Source organism: Rhinoderma darwinii, chromosome 7 (assembly GCF_050947455.1).
Source record: "Rhinoderma darwinii isolate aRhiDar2 chromosome 7, aRhiDar2.hap1, whole genome shotgun sequence".
Lineage (NCBI taxonomy): Eukaryota > Metazoa > Chordata > Amphibia > Anura > Rhinodermatidae > Rhinoderma > Rhinoderma darwinii.
Genome location: NC_134693.1, coordinates 77259392 through 77278868, shown reverse-complemented (window position 1 = coordinate 77278868; position 19477 = coordinate 77259392). Strand labels below are relative to the sequence as shown.

Sequence of the window (19477 nt, the reverse complement as noted above, 5' to 3'; positions counted from 1 at the left end):
TAAATATTTTCTAAATAAAATTGAAACCCAGTTTCCTTTTTAAATACTATTCATCGTTTTTGGCGCTGGATCTTTTTCCTGTATTTCTGTTTGTTCTCTACACCATGTGCCGACACGGAGATCCGGGCGCGGCCAGCGGCACGAATCTGCCGCTACATTAAAGCATACACATCTTCTTATAACATAAGCTATGATCGGACATGACCACTACATATGTAAGGTAGAACCTATTCGGCCGCACCCTCTCCAACAAGAATTCGAATCATTAGCAAACATATGTGCTAATCTGGATGGAGTTAAATACCATCTAAGATGAATTTTCCGCATTAATTCTATGTGATTCACACATTTAGAGTGTTTCGAAGGCCAGTTAGAGGCCAGTAGCCACTGCTCCTCCGAATAGAATACTCCCATCTCTCCCTCCCACCTTTCCATATATTTCGCCTTTCCTCTCACATCTACATCAAGTACCAAATCATAACTACAAGCTAGCCTTTTCTATGACCCTGCCAATTACCCATACATTTATGAAAAGTGGTAAAGCAATCAGGAGCTGCTGGAAAGTTTATCTTCTGCGGTAGATGCCTCACCTGAAGAAATTGTAAGAATAGCTTGTTCGAAATACCAAATAAATGTGTGAGATTTGCAAAGGACTGAAATGTGTCGTTTACATAAAAATCAGAAATCATTTTAATACCTGCGTCAAGCCAAGGTGTTATTGAAATATGGGGAATAAGAATTCCTGTGACTTGTATGCCAAGAAATGTGGATTCAATTATATTTGCAAACATATAATTTCCAAACCTTCATGGAATCAGACATCGACCGCAGAGGCATAACTGGTAGTTTCGCCCCAAGATACTCCGCTGCAAGAAAATGTCTAAACTGGAATCCAGGAACGATATCATCCTCTATTTGTGCCCATAAAGTCGATCCCGTAGAGGACCAACTCGAATGCATTTGATCCATGATCGCCGCTATATTGTAAGCTGCTAAATTCGGGATCCCCAGTCCTCCCTTTTTAAGTCTACGAAATAAAAGGTGTTTAGATACTCTCGCTCTCTTTTTATTCCATATAAATCTACGAAATAGAGATTGGATTTGTGACAATAAAGAAGATGGAATAAGGTACGAAATAGTCCTACATAGGTAGAGAAACTTTGGTAAAAGTAACATCTTAAACAAATTTATTCTGGCTATCCAGGACAATTGAAAGGATTCTAGTCGACCGCATTCCAAATTTGTCAAGAACTGCATCTAAAAAATTCCAGTTTACCCTATCGAATGCTTTTTCAGCATCTAAAGAAAGCACCACCGTGGGTTCCATTGGGTCATATGCTACTTGTATCAAATCTAACATTCGTCTAGTCCCGTCTCTAGCCTGGCGTCCCTTTACAAAACCAACCTGATCTAAAGAAATCAAAGATGGCAAGCAATCATTTATCCTGTTAGCTAATAATTATTAGAGAATATCTTAATATCGCTGTTCAGCAGAGAAATTGGGTGGACATTTTCAGGAGAATCAGGCGATTTACCCGGTTTGGGAAGAGTAACAATAACCGCTTGAAGCATTTCAGCAGGAGGTGTTGCCTTATGAACTATTGTATTAAAGGTAGTTGTCATATATGAGAAAAGAACCTCTCCAAATACCGTCTAATATTCATTAGATAGACCATAAGGTTCCGAAGATTTATGTTGTTTCAAACTATGAAGTAATTTTTTAATTTCTAAGTCTGTGAAAGGTTTATTGAGAGTAAGAAGTTGAGTGTCAGATAATTTTGGCAAATTGAGGTTGGATAAGAATTCATTAGCAGATGCTTTGGAAATAAGAGGTAAAGTTGGGTCCGTGTTTAAATTATAAAGCTTACAATAATAGTCCGCAAAAGAATCCGCAATCTTCCGTGGGTCATAAATTGATCTACCATCTGGGGATTTCAAAAAAGGGATCTTAGATTTGGCTAGATGTTGTTTAACTTTTTTCGCTAGTATTTTGCTGGGTCTATCTCCTTGAGCATAAAAGTTCCATTTAAGACGTTTTTGAGTCTTTTCATAATTTATAAGGTTTAGAGATCTAAGTCTATCTCTTAAAGTTTTGAGCTTGTCTCTAAGGCTATCAGTTATGGTCATTTTCATCTGGGATTCATTTAAGAGGATCTCCGAAAGAAGAGAGTCAATTTCTTGATTTCTTTCTCTTTTGGCTCTAGCTGCAAGTTGAATAAATAGTCCTCTCACATAAGTTTTATGAGTACACCATAATAACTCTGGAGATGAGGACGAGGGAGAATTTATACAAAAAAATTCTTCAAGAGCCGAACTAATAGTAGACCCCGTATGAGGGGATTTCATAAGGTGTGTATTCAATTTCCACGGCGGCCTAGGTGCCCAGCTATATCCATCCAACAAGGTCAGATGGACAGGAGCATGATTAGACCAAGTGATAGACCCCACCTCAGACTCAGATACATTCAATAAAATCTCCCTATCTAGTAAAAACATGTCTATTCTGGAGTAAACTTTGTGTGGGGAGGAAAAATGGGTATAATCCCTCTCAGAAGCATGATGGTATCTCCACACATCATGCACATTTTCTTCGATAGCTAGGGCATTTAGTTCAGAAGTCAGTCTATTCCCAAAAGAAGATCGGTCTAATCTAGAGTGCATTACAACATTGAAATCCCCACAAATAAGTAAACCACCTTGTTGCATAGACTTAGCTTTAGAAATAACTTTAGATATAAATGGTAATTGTCTAGAATTTGGTGCATACAGAGAGACAATAGTATAGGGAACCAAATTTATCTTACATGCCACAATTACAAATCTACCCCTAGGATCAGTATATGTATGAACAATTTCATAACAGAATTCTTGACTGCAACAATGCAGGTGTAAAGGATCTGCCAGGCACAGCTTCGGGGTTAACTCCCATAATTAATCAGTCAGCACCTGAATCTACATCCCTGAGACTGACTCCAGCTTCCACCACTCAGGCTGGCAGGCTTAGGAGTGGGAGAGCCTATCGCAACCTGGCCAGACTCAGCTAGCTCCCGCCCTCGGTCTATTTAAGCCTGCCCTTCCTGTCCCTCGGTGCTTGTGATTCTTTTCGTGTGGTTTCCTGGCCCAGCTGCAGCTCCTTCTATTTTGATCCTGCTCCATACAGGCCCTGGCTTGCTGGCTGCTCTTCTGCTCTTCGTTTGGTGCCTCACGCACTCCTGGCTTGACTCGGCTCGTTCACCTGATGCTTGTCATCCCCACAGTAGAAGCAGAGACCATTCTTCCTGCAGAATTCTCTACGTTGTTGGGGGGACACGGAGGCCCCGAATTGCATAGGTATCTCTGAGTCTTTTGGGGAGGAACGAAGCAACGGAACTTCGGGAGGCATCATGGGGGAGTCGGAGGAGAAAACACATAAAAGTTCACGTTGTCGTTCCCTGAGACGTCGGTCAAGTCGTACCGCTAAAGCCATAACCTGGTCTAGGGAGTCAGAAGAGGGATAGCTAACTAGCAGGTCTTTCAGGGCATTTGACAGACCCAACCTAAACTGGCACCTTAAGGCAGGGTCATTCCACCGAGAAGCTACGCACCACTTCCTAAAGTCAGAACAATACTCCTCAACAGGTCTCTTACCCTGACGTAAGGTCACCAGCTGACTCTCGGCAAAGGCAGTCCTGTCAGTCTCGTCATAAATAAGTCAGAGAGCAGAAAAGAAACAATCAACGGAGGAAAGTTCAGGGGTATTGGGGTCCAAGGCTCCCTCCAGTACCTGGTCCATTGGAGAGGATACGGGCCCGAGGAGAGGACTTGGGTACCCGCCCGGGATGTTCTCGCTGGGGTATTGGTCAGGAGGTTCCACCTGCGTTTCCCCAGTAAGCCAGGTCCACTTAGAAAGGGTCCGGTGGCCCCTCATAAAAGGGGGGGGTACTGTAAAGGATCTGCCAGGCACAGCTTCGGGGTTAACTCCCATAATTAATCAGTCAGCACCTGAATCTACATCCCTGAGACTGACTCCAGCTTCCACCACTCAGGCTGGCAGGCTTAGGAGTGGGAGAGCCTATCGCAACATGGCCAGACTCAACTAGCTACCGCCCTCGGTCTATTTAAGCCTGCCCTTCCTGTCCCTCGGTGCTTGTGATTCTTTTCGTGTGGTTTCCTGGCCCAGCTGCAGCTCCTTCTATTTTGATCCTGCTCCATACAGGCCCTGGCTTGCTGGCTGCTCTTCTGCTCTTCGTTTGGTGCCTCGCGCACTCCTGGCTTGGCTCGGCTCGTTCACCACTCTGGTTGCTCACGGTGTTGCCGTGGGCAACTGCCCCTTTCCCTTGCTTGTATTCCCTTGTATGTTTGTCGTGTTTGTCGTGCACTTACTGAGCGCAGGGACCGCCGCCCAGTTGTACCCCGTCGCCTAGGGCGGGTCGTTGCAAGTAGGCAGGGACAGAGTGGCGGGTAGACTAGGGCTCACTTGTCCGTTTCCCTACCCCCCGTCATTACAGCAGGGGTGCTTTTTTTAACAGCTGCAGAAGCCGAAGTGATATGTGGAAATTTAGAATGCTTGAGAAGATGTACATCTTTTTGACACAAATGAGATTCTTGTATACATAACACATCACAGTTTGCCCTAGTAGCTTCCTTCCAGAGCAATGAACGCTTGAATGGAGAGTTTAAGCCATGGACATTGATATATAAGAATTTAAGACCCATCATAGATCATGTGAATATTGTAAATAAAATCCAAGATTCTCAACTGACATGAGGTGGAGAAAATATAACATATATAAATCAAATGAATAAGTAACAACATGGCACTCCTACAAAGGGAAGGAGCACTTGAGCACTTTCAGGGAAAATGGGGGACAGCCCAAAGTTACAGGACTGTAAAGCCGACAAGTAGACAATCGGACAACATCTACAATCCCAGCTGAAGCTGAAGCATTACAGAGAAAAAAAAACTTGATCACGAAGTGGAGGTCAGTTCCCAGATCTTGGTTTGGTGAAAGTGACTTTCTCCGACCTCAAAGGAGTGACGATTTCTGGACGGGATTCATTCCTACGAGGAGGATGGCCAGAGGGAGACGGAAGGAGGCCCCAGTCGTGAAGTAGATCTCTAGCTGCATCAGGAGACGTACAGACTTGATGACCACCATTTCTAGAAATTATAAGCTTTACTGGATATCCCCATTTATATAGTATGCCTTTTTCTCTCAAGATCTTAGTAGCAGGTAAAAATTTTATACGACGCATCATCGTAGCTGCAGGCACATCTGGGTATAAAGCAAGATCTTTAAATATGTCTGGAAGATCAGGAAATGTTTTAAGTACTCGGAGGAATTCATCTTTTACATGGTAGAAATGGATGCCAGCTATAGTGTGTCTAGGAAGATGAGCTGCAATATGCCGAGGCTTTGGAATGTGATGGATTCGATCAATCGTGAGATCCAAAGTAGAGCCATCAGATCAGTAAGATATTGTAAGAGTAAGTCAGGCGAAACCGATTCCGGAATCCCACTAATTCTCCCATTATTTCGGCGAGATCTATCTTCTAGATCAAGGACTTTGTTAGACAATCTGTGAACTTCTTCCAACGTAGAGTTAGCATCAATTAACATGTTGTGTGATATGGCAAAGGCTTCCATTTTATGCTCAATTTGGTCAGTACGTGACGCTATAGCCAGTATATCTGTTTTCAAGTCACCCATCATTTGCTTTAAATCTGAGTGTAGGGAGTCCATCAGGGAATTAAGCAATTTTTTGATTGCCGCTTCCGACACAGAATGGGAGTCAAGGTGATCTCCTGTTTTTATATCCAGAGATTCCGCTCTAAGAGACAGGGGAGGAGATGAGGGGGACATAGACAAGCATCTCTGAGCCGCCAGCTGTTGAGACGGTGAATTATTGAAGAACTCTGAGTTTATTGGGCTTAGATTTGGTATCCTTAGATCTTCAGAATATATACCTGTACTATTGTTGTTACAAACAGGTATTTTTTTTTTATGTTTGTTTCTTATTTATTTTATTTTTTTATTGTTTTGTATTGTCCTTTCTCCCCCCTCACACAATCGTATGCTCCCTCTCCTCTTTTGCGGTAAATCGCTCTCCCTGGAAGCTCTGACTAATCGGAGCCAATCCACATAAACTAACTGCAAGCAATATAGCAGATATATGAGGCTATGCCAGACCCACACCAAAGGGTAGAAAATGGCAGCTTTTCCCGCCAACTGTAACGGCCAGTGACACCGACTTAGCAGGAAGTGCTTTATGGAAGCAGCTGTCCAGCCAGAGGAGAAAAAAGAGGCTCCCGACCAACACACAGATGTCCCGTGTACCTGCTTGGTTCGTGGTTGTCGCTGCTGCAGAGGAGTGAGAACGGCGTCCTCACTGCTTCGGCGAGTGTCTCACTACCGGCGGTCTCCTATGTCACAGGAGAAAATGAAGAGTCAGGCCGCAGAGCTTGTGTTCCCTAGCTGAAACTGGAATCGGCAATGTCCTGGACGCCGCAAGACGAATCACCAGGTCACACCAGGTAGTATTGTGGAAAAGTAGGAACTTAGATCTCGTAAAGAGGGTTTAGTTGTGCCGTTTTAAGCTTCAGCAAGCAGGAGCTCTCGTTCACACGACCGTTCTCATGCAGATTCAAGCCACGCCCCCCCAATAAAACCACTTTTTATTAACCGCGACATTTAAGGGGTTAAATGGCTGGAATCTGAGGTAACCGGCTGTCATTAAACATCTGAGCACTCGCTCCAGCCCGTACGGGACAGCCATGCAGGACTTAGACTAGGCTCCTAAGGCCCATTAGTGACCACCATACAAAAGCATTTTGGCAGTCACAGGTTAAGTTTTTTTTATTGGAATATGTTGGCCTCATAGAAAAATATGTAAATTTAAATGTTTTTATAGATTTTGTACTAATGTATTATTTTGATATTGCTAGTGACTGCACAGCTTTCTGGACACAATGGATACTCTGGAGGGAAGGTCGTATTTGTAGATACTGAAAACACATTGAATCCTTTATAGCAGTTGAAATTATATTATTTTTATAATATTTGTGTACATTTTGTGAATTTAGATTTAGTAGTATTACACAGTGGACTTTATAATCCACACTCCAGTCAAAACTGATACGCTTTGTTATGTGTAGTGCAGGGCCTGAGCGGGAAGTGCATGACACCGGTATTCTCTCTTTGGTGTTCTTTGCACTGGACAGGCCCTACTCCCTTAAGCAGCTCACTAAGCATAATGTGAAGGTACCCTCCAGGCAAAATGGATATACTATGTTAGGCTTCGTTTACATCTGCGCTAGGGTCCCGTTCCGATGTTCTGTACTAATGTATTATTTTGATACTGCTAGTGACTGCACAGCTTTCTGGACACAATGGATACTCTGGAGGGAAGGTCGTATTTGTAGACACTGAAAACACATTGAATCCTTTATAGCAGTTGACATTATATTATTTTTATAATATTTTTGTACATTTTGTGAATTTAGATTTAGTAGTATTACACAGTGGACTTTATAATCCACACTCCAGTCAAAACTGATACGCTTTGTTATGTGTAGTGCAGGGCCTGAGGGGGAAGTGCATGACACCGGTATTCTCTCTTTGGTGTTCTTTGCACTGGACAGGCCCTACTCCCTTAGGCAGCTCACTAAGCATAATGTGAACGTACCCTCCAGGCAAAATGGATATACTATGTTAGGCTTCGTTTACATCTGCGCTAGGGTCCCGTTCCGATGTTCTGTCGGAGCTTTCCGTCGGAACGGGACCCTTATTGACACAATAGTGATGGAAACGGAAACCTTTGGTTTCCGTTTGTGTCAGGCAAGGTCCTATTCCGACGGAAAGCTCAGACAGAACGGGACCCTGGCGCAGATGTGAACGAAGCCTTACTGCCTTGAATGTTGTGTCGTTTTTATTCTGGTGGTTAGGGCTATTAGAGATCCTTGGGTTTAGCAGATGCGCTCCTTATGAAAACACTGTGTTATTCCTAGTCTGGGGCCTGAGCGGCAGTTCTTGACAAAGGAATTCAAAGAACACTTAAAACAAAATCCTTGTGTCATTATCACTATCACGCCCTGCACTAGACATAACACTGAGAGCCATGCAGCGGAGACGCAGGTATAGCGGCTTGATGGGGGTTTTCGCAAGAAAAAACCTGTAAGGTTTTGGGTAAATAAAAGGGAGTAAATAATATGCGTGTTAATGGGCTGGTCAATACAGAAGTGTGTGCAGAATAGAGAGGTCAGGTAAAGGTCTGTTCAATAAAGCAAAGAGTCAAGAAAAGGTCTTGACACGTGTCAGGGGAGGGGTTATATGTTATATTATCGGTGAAGTGAGTGTTAGGCCCAATTCACACAACAGGGATTCCCGGCCGTGTGACGGACGTTTCTTGAACGGCCGTCGCACGGCCGCAGTAGAAACAATAGACACCAAATGGGGCTGATCACACAAACGATTTTTGGACGGCCCTGTAAACTGGGCTGTCAAAAAATGGAGCATGCCCTATTTTCGGCCATTCTCCCGGCCACACGGCTCCCATAGAAGCCTATGGGGCCGTGTAAAGCACCACTGTCACTTGGATGTGATCCGAGTGACGGCCGTGCATTCTGCCGCTCATTCGCTTTCTTCTCCTTATCACAGTGCGAAGTTCATGAGAGGAGGAGGGTATTTTTTTGCTCCCTGTAGGAGAGGAATCCCCAGCCACAGAGTTGCTGAAGCTGTGGCCGGGGATTCCGCTCCAGGAAAAGTACCTGACTTCACTGTCCATATATGGATAAAAACTTTACAAATGAAATTCATCCGTTTTTAAAACCGACAGGGAAAAAAACGGATGCAAAATGGGTCAAAATCGGCCATTAAAAACGAAAACACGGAAAGGATGCATGGTCCGTTTTTCTCTGCCATTTTGCATCCGTTTTGCATCTGTTCCGTTTCCGTAAACAGATGAATTTCATTTGTGAAGTTTTTTGCCACACACTTCCCTCTGTAGTTAATGCCACACACTGCCCTCTGTAGATACTGCCACGGCCCCCTGTAGGTAGTGCCACACAGCCCCCCTTGTAGGTAGTGCCACACAGCCCGACTTGTAGGTAGTGCCACACAGCCCCCTGTAGATAGTGCCACACAGCCCCCTGTAGGTAATACCACACAGCCCCCTGTAGGTAATGCCACACAGCACCCTGTAGGTAATACCACACAGCCCCCCCCCCCGTTGGATAGTGCAGCCCCCTTGGATCGGAATCACCGGCCACAGCGCAGAATGCACTTCTATGGGAACCGTGCGGCCAGGAGAACGGCTGAAAATAGGGCATGCTCCATTTACCGGGCCGTCAAAAAGTCGGCCGTGTGAATAGCCCCATTTGGGGTCTATTGTTCCTACTGCAGCCGTGTGATGGCCGTTCAAAAACAAGCCGTCACACGGCTGGGAATCCCTGCCGTGTGAATAGGGCCTTGACCCATTTTGCATCCGTTTTTTTCCCTGTCCGTTTTAAAGATGGATGAATTTCATTTGTAAATTTTCTGGCACTCACTTCCCTCTGTAGATAATGCCCCACCCTGCACTCTGTAGATAATGCCACACACTGCCCTCTGTAGATAATGCCACACACTGCCCTCTGTAGATACTACCACAGCCCCCTAAAGGTAATGCCACACAGCCCCCCTTGAAGGCAGTGCCAGACAAACCCCCTTGTAGGTAGTGCCACACAGACCCACTTGTAGGTAGTGCCACAACTACCCCCTTTTAGGTAGTGCCACATAGCCCCCCTGTAGGTAATGCCACACAGCCCCCTGTAGGTAATGCCACACTGCCCCCTTGTAGGTAGTGCCACACAGACCCCACTGTAGATAGTGCCACACAGCCTCCCTGTAGGTAATGCCACACAGCACCCCTGTAGGTAATGCCACACAGCCCCCTGTAGGTAGTGCTACAGAGCACCCTTGTACATAGGCACCCCATAGATGGCACCCCCCTACCTTCCTCGGACTTCTCCTTGATCGGAATCACCAGCCACAGCGCCTGGGATTCTGCTTCAGAAGTCCCTGATGTCACTGTCCATATATGGACAGTGACGTCAGGGACTTCCCCTCGAGCGGAAACACCGGCCACATCATCGGGGATTCCGCTTCAGGAATAGGGGACCGCTCCAGGAGAAGTCCCTGACGTTACTTTCCATATATGGACAGTGACGTCAGGGACTTCTCCTGGAGCGGAAACCCCAGCCACAGCTTCGGCCAAAGCTGTGGCCGGGGATTAGGGATTCAGCTCCTACAGGAAGCAACAAAATTCCCTTCTCCTCCTCGCATGCACTTCACACTGTGAGGAGGAGAAGAGAGCGAACGGCAGAATGCATGGCCGTTACTCGGATCACATCCGAGTGACAGCGGTGCTTTACAATGCCGCATAGACTTCTATGGGAGCCGTGGGCAGGGAGAATGGCCGAAAATAGGGCATGTTCCATTTTTTGGATTGTTCCTACTGCGGCCGTGTGACAGGGCCGAGAATCCCTGTCGTGTGAATAGGGCCTTAGGTCAGCAGTTTGTAGTTAGGTGCCAGGAAAGATAGTCCCACCCTCCCTCCCTGTTTCTTTATTTATTTATTATGTTGTTTTGATGTTTTTTTTGTTTTCGCTTTGTTTTCTTTTTTCAGCTGCTGACTTCTAGTTTGATGGGTGTGGATCTTTTATTGGTGGATATAGGAAAAAAGGGTTTTTGGAGGCTAATTAGTTGGATTAATACAAGTGGAGGTGCAGAGTGGTTATTTACAATATAAGCTGTATATGGTACAGCTGGATATGTGCTCCAGGCGGTGGTTCAGGGCCCCAGAAGTGGAAGAAAGGAGATTTAGTGCATAAGGCTTTAAGCTGGGTGCCTTTGGGTGGGTTCTTGCAGCCAAGAGAAAAAGAGGCCTCGAGTGCACTGTTATTGGGAACAAAAATATTCTCAAGCGGTCTGGTCCATCTTAGTTAATGCCTCTAAGGACTCTTCGGGTATGTGCACACACACTAATTACGTCCGTAATTGACGGACGTATTTCGGCTGCAAGTCCCGGACCGAACACAGTGCAGGGAGCCGGGCTCCTAGCATCATACTTATGTACGATGCTAGGAGTCCCTGCCTCGCTGCAGGATAACTGTCCCGTACTGTAATCATGTTTTCAGTACGGGACAGTAGTTCCACGGAGAGGCAGGGACTCCTAGCATCGTACATAAGTATGATGCTAGGAGCCCGGCTCCCTGCACTGTGTTCGGTCCACTACTTGCGGCCGAAATACGTCCGTCAATTCCGGACGTAATTAGTGTGTGTGCACATACCCTTCCTGTCAATTATGATGCAATGTTTTTGTTGTTCATATTGAATGGATTATTTATTTATATGTATTTAAAAAGTTTTAAATGTTGATGGATAATGAAATTGGCTGCTGTGGCCTTTTGAAAACCAAAGTAGTTGGCAGTGGTTTTATTAAAAGGGTGGTGAGATTTTATTCAAGTATATAGGAAATCTTAAATAATTATAAACGGGGAGGATTTAAAGCTTAAAGAGGCTCTGTCACCAGATTTTCAAACCCCTATCTCGTATTGCAGCAGATCGGCGCTGCAATGTAGATTACAGTAACGTTTTGTTTTTTTCAAAAACGAGCATTTTTGGCCAAGTTATGAGCATTTTTATATTTATGCAAATGAGCCTTTCTTAAGTACAACTGGGCGTGTTTAAAGTTAAGTCCAAGTGGGCGTGTATTGTGTGTGTACATCTGGGCGTTTTTACTTGTTTTACTAGCTGGGCGTTGTGAATGGAAGTGTATGATGCTGACGAATCAGCATCATCCACTTCTCTTCGTTAACACCCAGCTTCTGGCAGTGCACAGACACACAGCGTGTTCTCGAGAGATCACGCTGTGACGTCACTTCCTGCCCCAGGTCCTGCATCGTGTCGGACGAGCGAGGACACATCGGCTCCAGGCGACAGAGGCTACATCGACTTATCTGCAAACGCCGATGCTGCTGCAGAATCAACTGTAGCCTCTGTCACCTCGTGCCGATGTGTCCTCATAACGGAGCTAAACGAGATTTCGTTTCACTTGCCGGAATCTCACAAAAAAGAGTCAGAAGTGTCAGGATTCTGAGTACACATGACGTCCAGGCTGGATGGTCATGTGTATTCATTATCAGGACACTGTAGTAATGTTAGGGTTTGTGTATGTAGCTGCACATAGTGATATAACTATATCGCTAGTGCAGTGTAAATGAATGGAGAGGAGTGCATGATGCCGATTGGTCAGCATCATACACTCCTCTGTACAACGCCCACTTGGTCGAAAGTAAAAATACGCCCACTTGGGCATTAAGAAAGCTCATTAGCATAAACCAAAATCGCTCCTAACGTTGTGAAAACAGATCGTTTTTTTAAATAAAAAGCATTACTGTCACCTACATTACAGCGCCAATCTCCTTATGCAGGGGCGTAGCTAGGGGGGGGGGGGCAAGCGGGGCATGTGCCCTCCTGCGCTATAATTGTACCTGTGTCGCAAGGTACGAATGAAGCGACTGGTACCTTTTGTACCAGTGACGCTTCCATCGATAAAAGGCGCTGACTGACTGGCAGGGAAAGTCAGCCTGCCCAGCCAATCAGCGCCTTTCATAGACGCCGCATTCAACCCCCAGGAGACCTGCGCAGAAGAGAGCAGGTCTCCATGGCTGCCGGACGGCGTGGGAGCGGGAATAAGGTGAGTTTGAATTTTTATTTTATTTTAATTGTAATAGAAGTGTGCGGCTGTATCTGCGGGGGGGACTTTGTCTACACGGGGGACTTTATCTACGGGGGGTGTCTATCTACAGGGGGACTTTATCTACAGGGCTGGGCTATATGCAGGGGGACTATATCTACAGGGCTGGGCTATATACAGGGGGACTATATCTGCTGGGCTATATACAGGGGGACTATATCTACAGGGGGGCTATATACAGGGGGACTATATCTACAGGGGTGGGCTATATACAGGGGGACTATATATGCTGGGCTATCTACAGGGGGACTATATCTACAGGGGGACTATATCTACAGGGGGGCTATATACAGGGGGACTATATCTACAGGGGGCTATATACAGGGGGACTATATCTGCTGGGCTATATACAGGGGGACTATATCTACAGGGGGACTATATCTACAGGGGGGCTATATACAGGGGGACTATATCTACAGGGGGGCTATATACTGGAGTGGGCTGTCTATAGAGCACCATATACAGGGGTGGGCTATATATAGTATATAGCCCCCTGTAGATATAGCCCACCCCTGTATATGGTGCTCCATAGATAGCCCACCCCAGTATATAGCCTCCCCTGTAGATATAGTCGCCCTGTATATAGCCCAGCCCTGTAGATATAGCCCCCTGTAGATATATTCCCCCTGTATATAGCCCCCCTATGTATAGCCCACCCCTGTAGATATAGCCCCACTGTGTATAGCGCACCCCTGTAGATATAGCCCCCCTGTGTATAGCCCAGCCCTGTAGATATGGTCCCCCTGTAGTTATGGTCCCCCTGTAGATATGGTCCCCCTGTAGATATAACCCACCCCTGTATATAGTCCCCCTGTAGATATAGCCCACCCCTGTATATAGTATCCCACAAATAGCTCCCCCTATAGTGCTCCACAGAAAGCCCACCCCTGTATATAGCCCCCTTGTACATATAGTCCACCCCTGTATATAGTGCTCCACAGATAGCCCACCCTTGTATATAGTATATACAGGGGTGGGCTATCTGTGGAGCACTATATACAGGGGTGGACTATCTAGTGGAGCACTATATACAGGGGTGGACTATATGTACAAGTGGGGGCTATATACAGGGGTGGGCTATCTGTGAAACACTATATACAGGGGTGGACTATATGTGGAGCACTATATACAGGGGTGGGCTATATCTACAGGGGGGCTACATACATGGTTGGGCTATCTGTAGAGCTCTATATACAGGGATGGGCTATATCTACAGGGGGCTATATACAGGGGTGGGCTATCTGTAGAGCACTATAGGGGGAGTTATTTGTGGGACACTATATACAGGGGTGGTCTATATGGGGGCACTATCTACAGGGGCTCTATGGCAGGCACTATCTACAGGGGGCTCTATGGCAGGCACTATCTACAGGGGGCACAGTGTGTGTGTGGGACATGGTGTATGGTGCTATTATAATTAGAGGTGCAGTGTATGGCGCTATTATATTTAGGGGCGTAGTGTGTGGTATAATGATAACTTTATATTTATTTATAGGTGCAGAAATATTGGAAAAGTGAGAAGCTGAAAACATGTGAGCGGCAAACTGCAGAAATGGACCGGGAGAAGTCATCATAGAGGTCTGGACCGGATGGAGAAAAAGAACTAGAATCTGAGACGTCACCGGTGAGTCACTTAATGTAAATGTTCATTCTGCCTCTAATCAGCACTGTAGTCACTGTATGATCTGCAGCGAGATGATGGGTGGTATGATTATGATAGGATTTATTTTTTGTGAAACGGCATCTCCCAGCATATCCTTACCATTGTTCGGGCCATGCTGGGAGCTGTAGTTTTACGCCGTACACACCTATACAGCAGGGGTTGCACTAAATTGAGCTGTATTTGTGCTGGTGTTGTATGTATGTAGTGAGCTTGCTTCTGGGGCTGTATATATGTAGTGAGCTTGCTTCTGGGGCTGTATATATGTAGTGAGCTTGCTTCTGGGGCTGTATATATGTAGTGAGCTTGGTTCTGGTGTTGTGTATAGAACCATATTGCTTGTGAAATGTACAAATAATTTTATGCTCGCGTTACATAAAAAGAAATGACACGTCGATTGGTAGAGAAAACAAACACGGCGAGGGGGAAGGAGATGTCGGGAAAGAGGTTGGGGGGGGCGCCAAACTGAATCTTTGCCCCGGGTGCTGGAGAACCTAGCTACGCCTCTGCCTTATGTAGGAGACAGGGCACTTATAATGTGGTGACAGAGTCTCTTTAATGGAAGGTTAAGTAGTATATCAGTTTTGCCTGGAGTGTGAACCATGACAATTCAGACATCCTGCCTAAGCAGGCACTGGGGATGTGATTGGTAGAAATCTGTTTAACCCCTTAACGACGGCCTGCTCTCTTTTGACAGCGGGCGGTGCAGGTCCTTACAAGTCTGTAGTTACGTCTTTTAGTGTCGCTGTAGAAAAGGCATAGGAGCGCTCCTGGGCGCTCATTCTCTAAGCAGGAGCTGTAACTATCGTAACAAACCATCGCGTCACAGGAAACCTTGAAGGTTGCTGCTAAAACTCCTGGTCATTAAGGGGTTAAAGATCTTCACACTGTTTTCACAACAATTTCAAACATAGTGTTTGTATCTTCTTATAGAAATTCACACTGCTAAAATATTTTCAGTATTGGCATTATTCCACGCATGCTTCATAATGTGCAAGCATTACAGTATTCAAACATTTTTCATCATATTTGTTATATTCTCATCCTATTTTCATTCCATGTTGGTATTAAAAGAATAATAACCTTTTAGAAATGTTCATTCCTTAACGTTGTGTGTAGCCGCCCAGACCGTCTTCGAGATATAGCTGATCGATTTGGCGTGGACCATGATGCAATGCTCGACAATGTGTTATATGCCCGAGCTTATACAAGTAAGAGCCAAGCCACAATTTTGCTCTATTGATAGCAATTCCTTACCTGGTATTTTTGCACATGTGCTGTATGTTTCCCATAGCCATCTATACTATAGAGCGTAAAGGGAATGTATCACCTATATGTTTTTTCTAATAAAACCAAATAGTGAAACATAATTTATTTTTTTTTCTAATTGTTTTTTATTTTCTGAATAACACATTTTTCTGATTGTATATTTTCTGTACATGATTATGGGGACAGCTATCTTGCCTGAGCTGCTTTTAACCCCTTCTCGTCATAAACAACTTTCAGATTTTCATTTTTATGTTTTTTCCTCCCAACCTTCCAAAAGCCAAAACATTTTCATTTTTCCGTTGATATAGTATGAGGGCTTGATTTTTGCAGGACGAGTTGTATTTTTTTGTAGCACCATATATTGTGTCATATAATGTACTAGGAAATGGGAAAAAAATATTTGTGGGGTAGAAAATGAAAAAAACAGCGATTCCTCCATTGTTTTTTGCACTTCGTTTTTTGCACTGTGCAATTAAAACAACATGTTAACTTTATTCTGCCGGTCAATACTATTACGCCGATATCAAATATATATAGTTTTTTTTCTATGGTTTACTACTTTTACAAGGAAAAAACTAAGTGTAAAAAATAACATTTATTTTGCGTAGGCCAAATTCTGTCGATTTAAGTAGTATGAGGGCTTATTTTTTGCGGGATAAGCTGTAGTTTTTCATGCCTAATTTTGGGGTACATGCAAGGTTTTGATCACTTTGTATTCCATTTTTTGTGGAAGATGAGGTGACCAAAAAATAGTGATTCTGGCGTTTTAAATATATATTTTTTTTTTTACGCCCTTCCCCCGTGCGGGTTAAATAATGATATATTGTAAAAGTTCTGACTTTTACGGATGTGGCGATACCAATTATGTTTATTTGTTTTTTTACAATGCTAGGAGGAAAATGGGAAAAGGTTTTTTTTTAAAGTTTTAATATTTATTTATTTTTTTACATAAAAGAAAACTTTATTTTACTATTTTTTTTTTTTTCTATTAGTCCCCCTAGCGGACTTAAACCAGCGATTGTTGGATCGCTTGCACTATATGCTGCAATAATAATGTATTGCAGTATATCGTCTTTCTACCAGGCTTCTATTAAGCCACGCCCGAGGCAGGACTTAATAGAGGCACAAAGATGACAGACCCGGGGCCTTCATTAGGTCTTCAGGCTGCCATAGCAACCATCGCCACCCCGCGATTGCATTGAGGGGGGGGGGGGCGCGATCAGCTGCTAGAGTGGGTCGCCCCCCTCTTTTTAACTATTTAAATGCTGCGGTCGCTATTGACTGTGGCATTTAACAGGTTAAACGATAGGGATCGCGCTCGAGCGCGATCCCGCATGTTACTGTAAAATGTTGGCTGTATCATACAGTTGTAAACCTACAGCAAACCTCAAAACAAGGTACGACGAGACAAGGGAGAAACCCCAAACGAACTAGGAAACAACCTACAAGCGCACAAGCGCAAGGGACATGACATCCCAATAAAGTATAAAAGTAAATACCATGGATAGTAAGAAAATATATAACTTTATTAATATATAACAATACATGGTATGACAATATAAGATATAATGAAAAATATGGCGGATCATATATCTAAAGGAGTAGCAATCTGGTAAAGATGACAACATACCATAGGGAACACAAGAAAAAAACCAACCTCAAAACACATCCCAATGCTAACATGCCAAGGATACAGGTAAACTGAAATATCAAAAGAAGAAAAGTGTATGGCTATATATATGTAGGTAAAATAATGCCCGTGTATAAGGAGTGCATAACACAGATATGCTAAGGGTAAATGGCATGCATGCAGACCAGCATATACAATAAATGCCAGATGGAAAGGGTAAAAAGTTCAGATACCTGTAGACATGATGGAAGCAGGGGACGTGGAGGAATGGCACAGGAACGCCTCGACGCGCGTTTCGCCTGCGACCGGCTTCGTCAGGAGGCTGATCATATTTAAAAAACCGGGGGTTTATATACTAACATTAGTAAAGAAAACTTTATTTTACTAATTATTTTTTTTTCTATTAGTCCCCCTAGCGGACATAAACTAGCGATTGTTGGATCGCTTGCACTATATGCTGCAATACTAATGTATTGCAGTATATCGTCTTTCTACCAGGCTTCTATTAAGCCACGCCCGAGGCAGGACTTAATAGAGGCACAAAGATGACAGACCCAGGGCCTTCATTAGGTCTTCAGGCTGCCATAGCAACCATCGCCACCCCGCGATTGCATTGAGGGGGGGCGCGATCAGCTGCTAGAGTGGGTCGCCCCCCTCTTTTTAACTATTTAAATGCTGCGGTCGCTATTGACTGTGGCATTTAACAGGTTAAACGATAGGGATCGCGCTCGAGCGCGATCCCGCATGTTACTGTAAAAGGTTGGCTGTAACATACAGTTAATACCCGCATTGTATGGTGCGGGCTCACTCCGTGAGCCTAGCTCCATACTTCCCCTACCCGGCTATGACGTAGCCATATGTCAAATGTCGGGAAGTGTTTAACAGCTTTTAGATATATGCTTTACAGCAGCCACGTGGACCATAAGAACCTGTGAACAGGAGGGGACCCATTGACTTCTATGGGAAAGTTTTCTTGGTATCCTCTGTTAACTGTACAGAAGTGCTTTCAATGGCTTATCAATATATGCAGAGCAAAAATAAGCAGGTAAAAAAGCTAAGCAACGGCTGGTGGATTTTCTTTTATTTTTCCCACAGGTGAACATCAGATGGAGCTTATGGATTATGTAGCAGCTAAATTTCATGAAGAAGCTGGAATTTTTAAGCTTTTGGTAAAGATTACATGTTATAGTATCTATCTATCTATCTATCTATCTATCTATCTATCTATCTATCTATCTATCTATCTATCTATCTATCTATCTATCTATCTATCTATCTATCTATCTATCTATCTATCTATCTATCTATCTCTCTACCTTAGTGCCAGTTCACACCTTGTCGTTTTTTCTGCACATATATTTATTTATTAAGCCAAATGCAGGAGTGGAGCCTACAGGTAGTAGCAGTAAAAATTTAATCTTTATGTTTTGAGTCTCATCAAACGTGTACGTCGGCCCTTAGGGGAGCACTACTTGTTTTAAAATAAAAATAATTAGCCATTCAACCATAGGCTATAGTACAAAGAGCAAATGTAAATATTAAATGGGTTGTACCAGAATAAAAAATTATAACCTATCCACAGGACAGGTGATAATTTTCTAATTGCTGGGGGCCCCACTGATCGCACGAACCCCTTGTTCCTCCTCACTGCTTGACGACAGTCAGGAGGACATTAAATAGAGTGGTGGTCGAGCATGTGCACTGACGTTCCATTCAAAGGCTATAGGAATGACCAAAACAGCTGAGTACAGCACTATGTTCACATATTGTGAATTTGTTGCGAACTTACGGTTTGCGGAATCCTTCCTGCACTGTACTCAGAAGCACAATGGGCCACCAAAGAACGAATGTAAATTAAGAGGCTAATCACACCATTAGCTCATTAATTTACGTGGGGTAGGCAGGAAGGGGTTCAAATAAAAAAAGAAACAGGTGTAGAACGAATGAGGGAGCCATTGGTCTAAAGATACCTAAGAAAAATGCTGCAAAAATGAGTCTTTGAAAGCCCAAGAACTTAGTTATTTAAGTACCCAAAAAAGTAAAATATAACACATAATTCCCTTTGTTGTATTCTAGAGTATGCCTATTCTGTATTATTTTGTCCTCCGCAATAACTGAGTGACAACCACTAGTTGCTGCTA

The 19477-nt window shown here is 44.1% G+C and overlaps 1 protein-coding gene across 6 annotated transcripts in view; it reads left to right on the top strand.

The window, feature by feature from the left end:
- DMC1 (DNA meiotic recombinase 1) overlaps positions 1-19477 on the top strand; it is a 408015-nt gene that overhangs the window by 206339 nt on the left and 182199 nt on the right. For 4 of the 6 annotated variants that reach the window (XM_075833569.1, XM_075833573.1, XM_075833570.1 and 1 more), the window contains 3 exons: positions 6926-6998; positions 15557-15648; positions 18432-18505. In XM_075833569.1, coding sequence (XP_075689684.1) covers positions 6926-6998; positions 15557-15648; positions 18432-18505 — 239 coding nt within the window. Of the gene's footprint in view, positions 1-6925; positions 6999-7345; positions 7419-15556; positions 15649-18431; positions 18506-19477 lie in introns of all 6 variants that reach the window. The other 2 variants (XM_075833572.1, XM_075833574.1) reach the window with 2 other exon arrangements.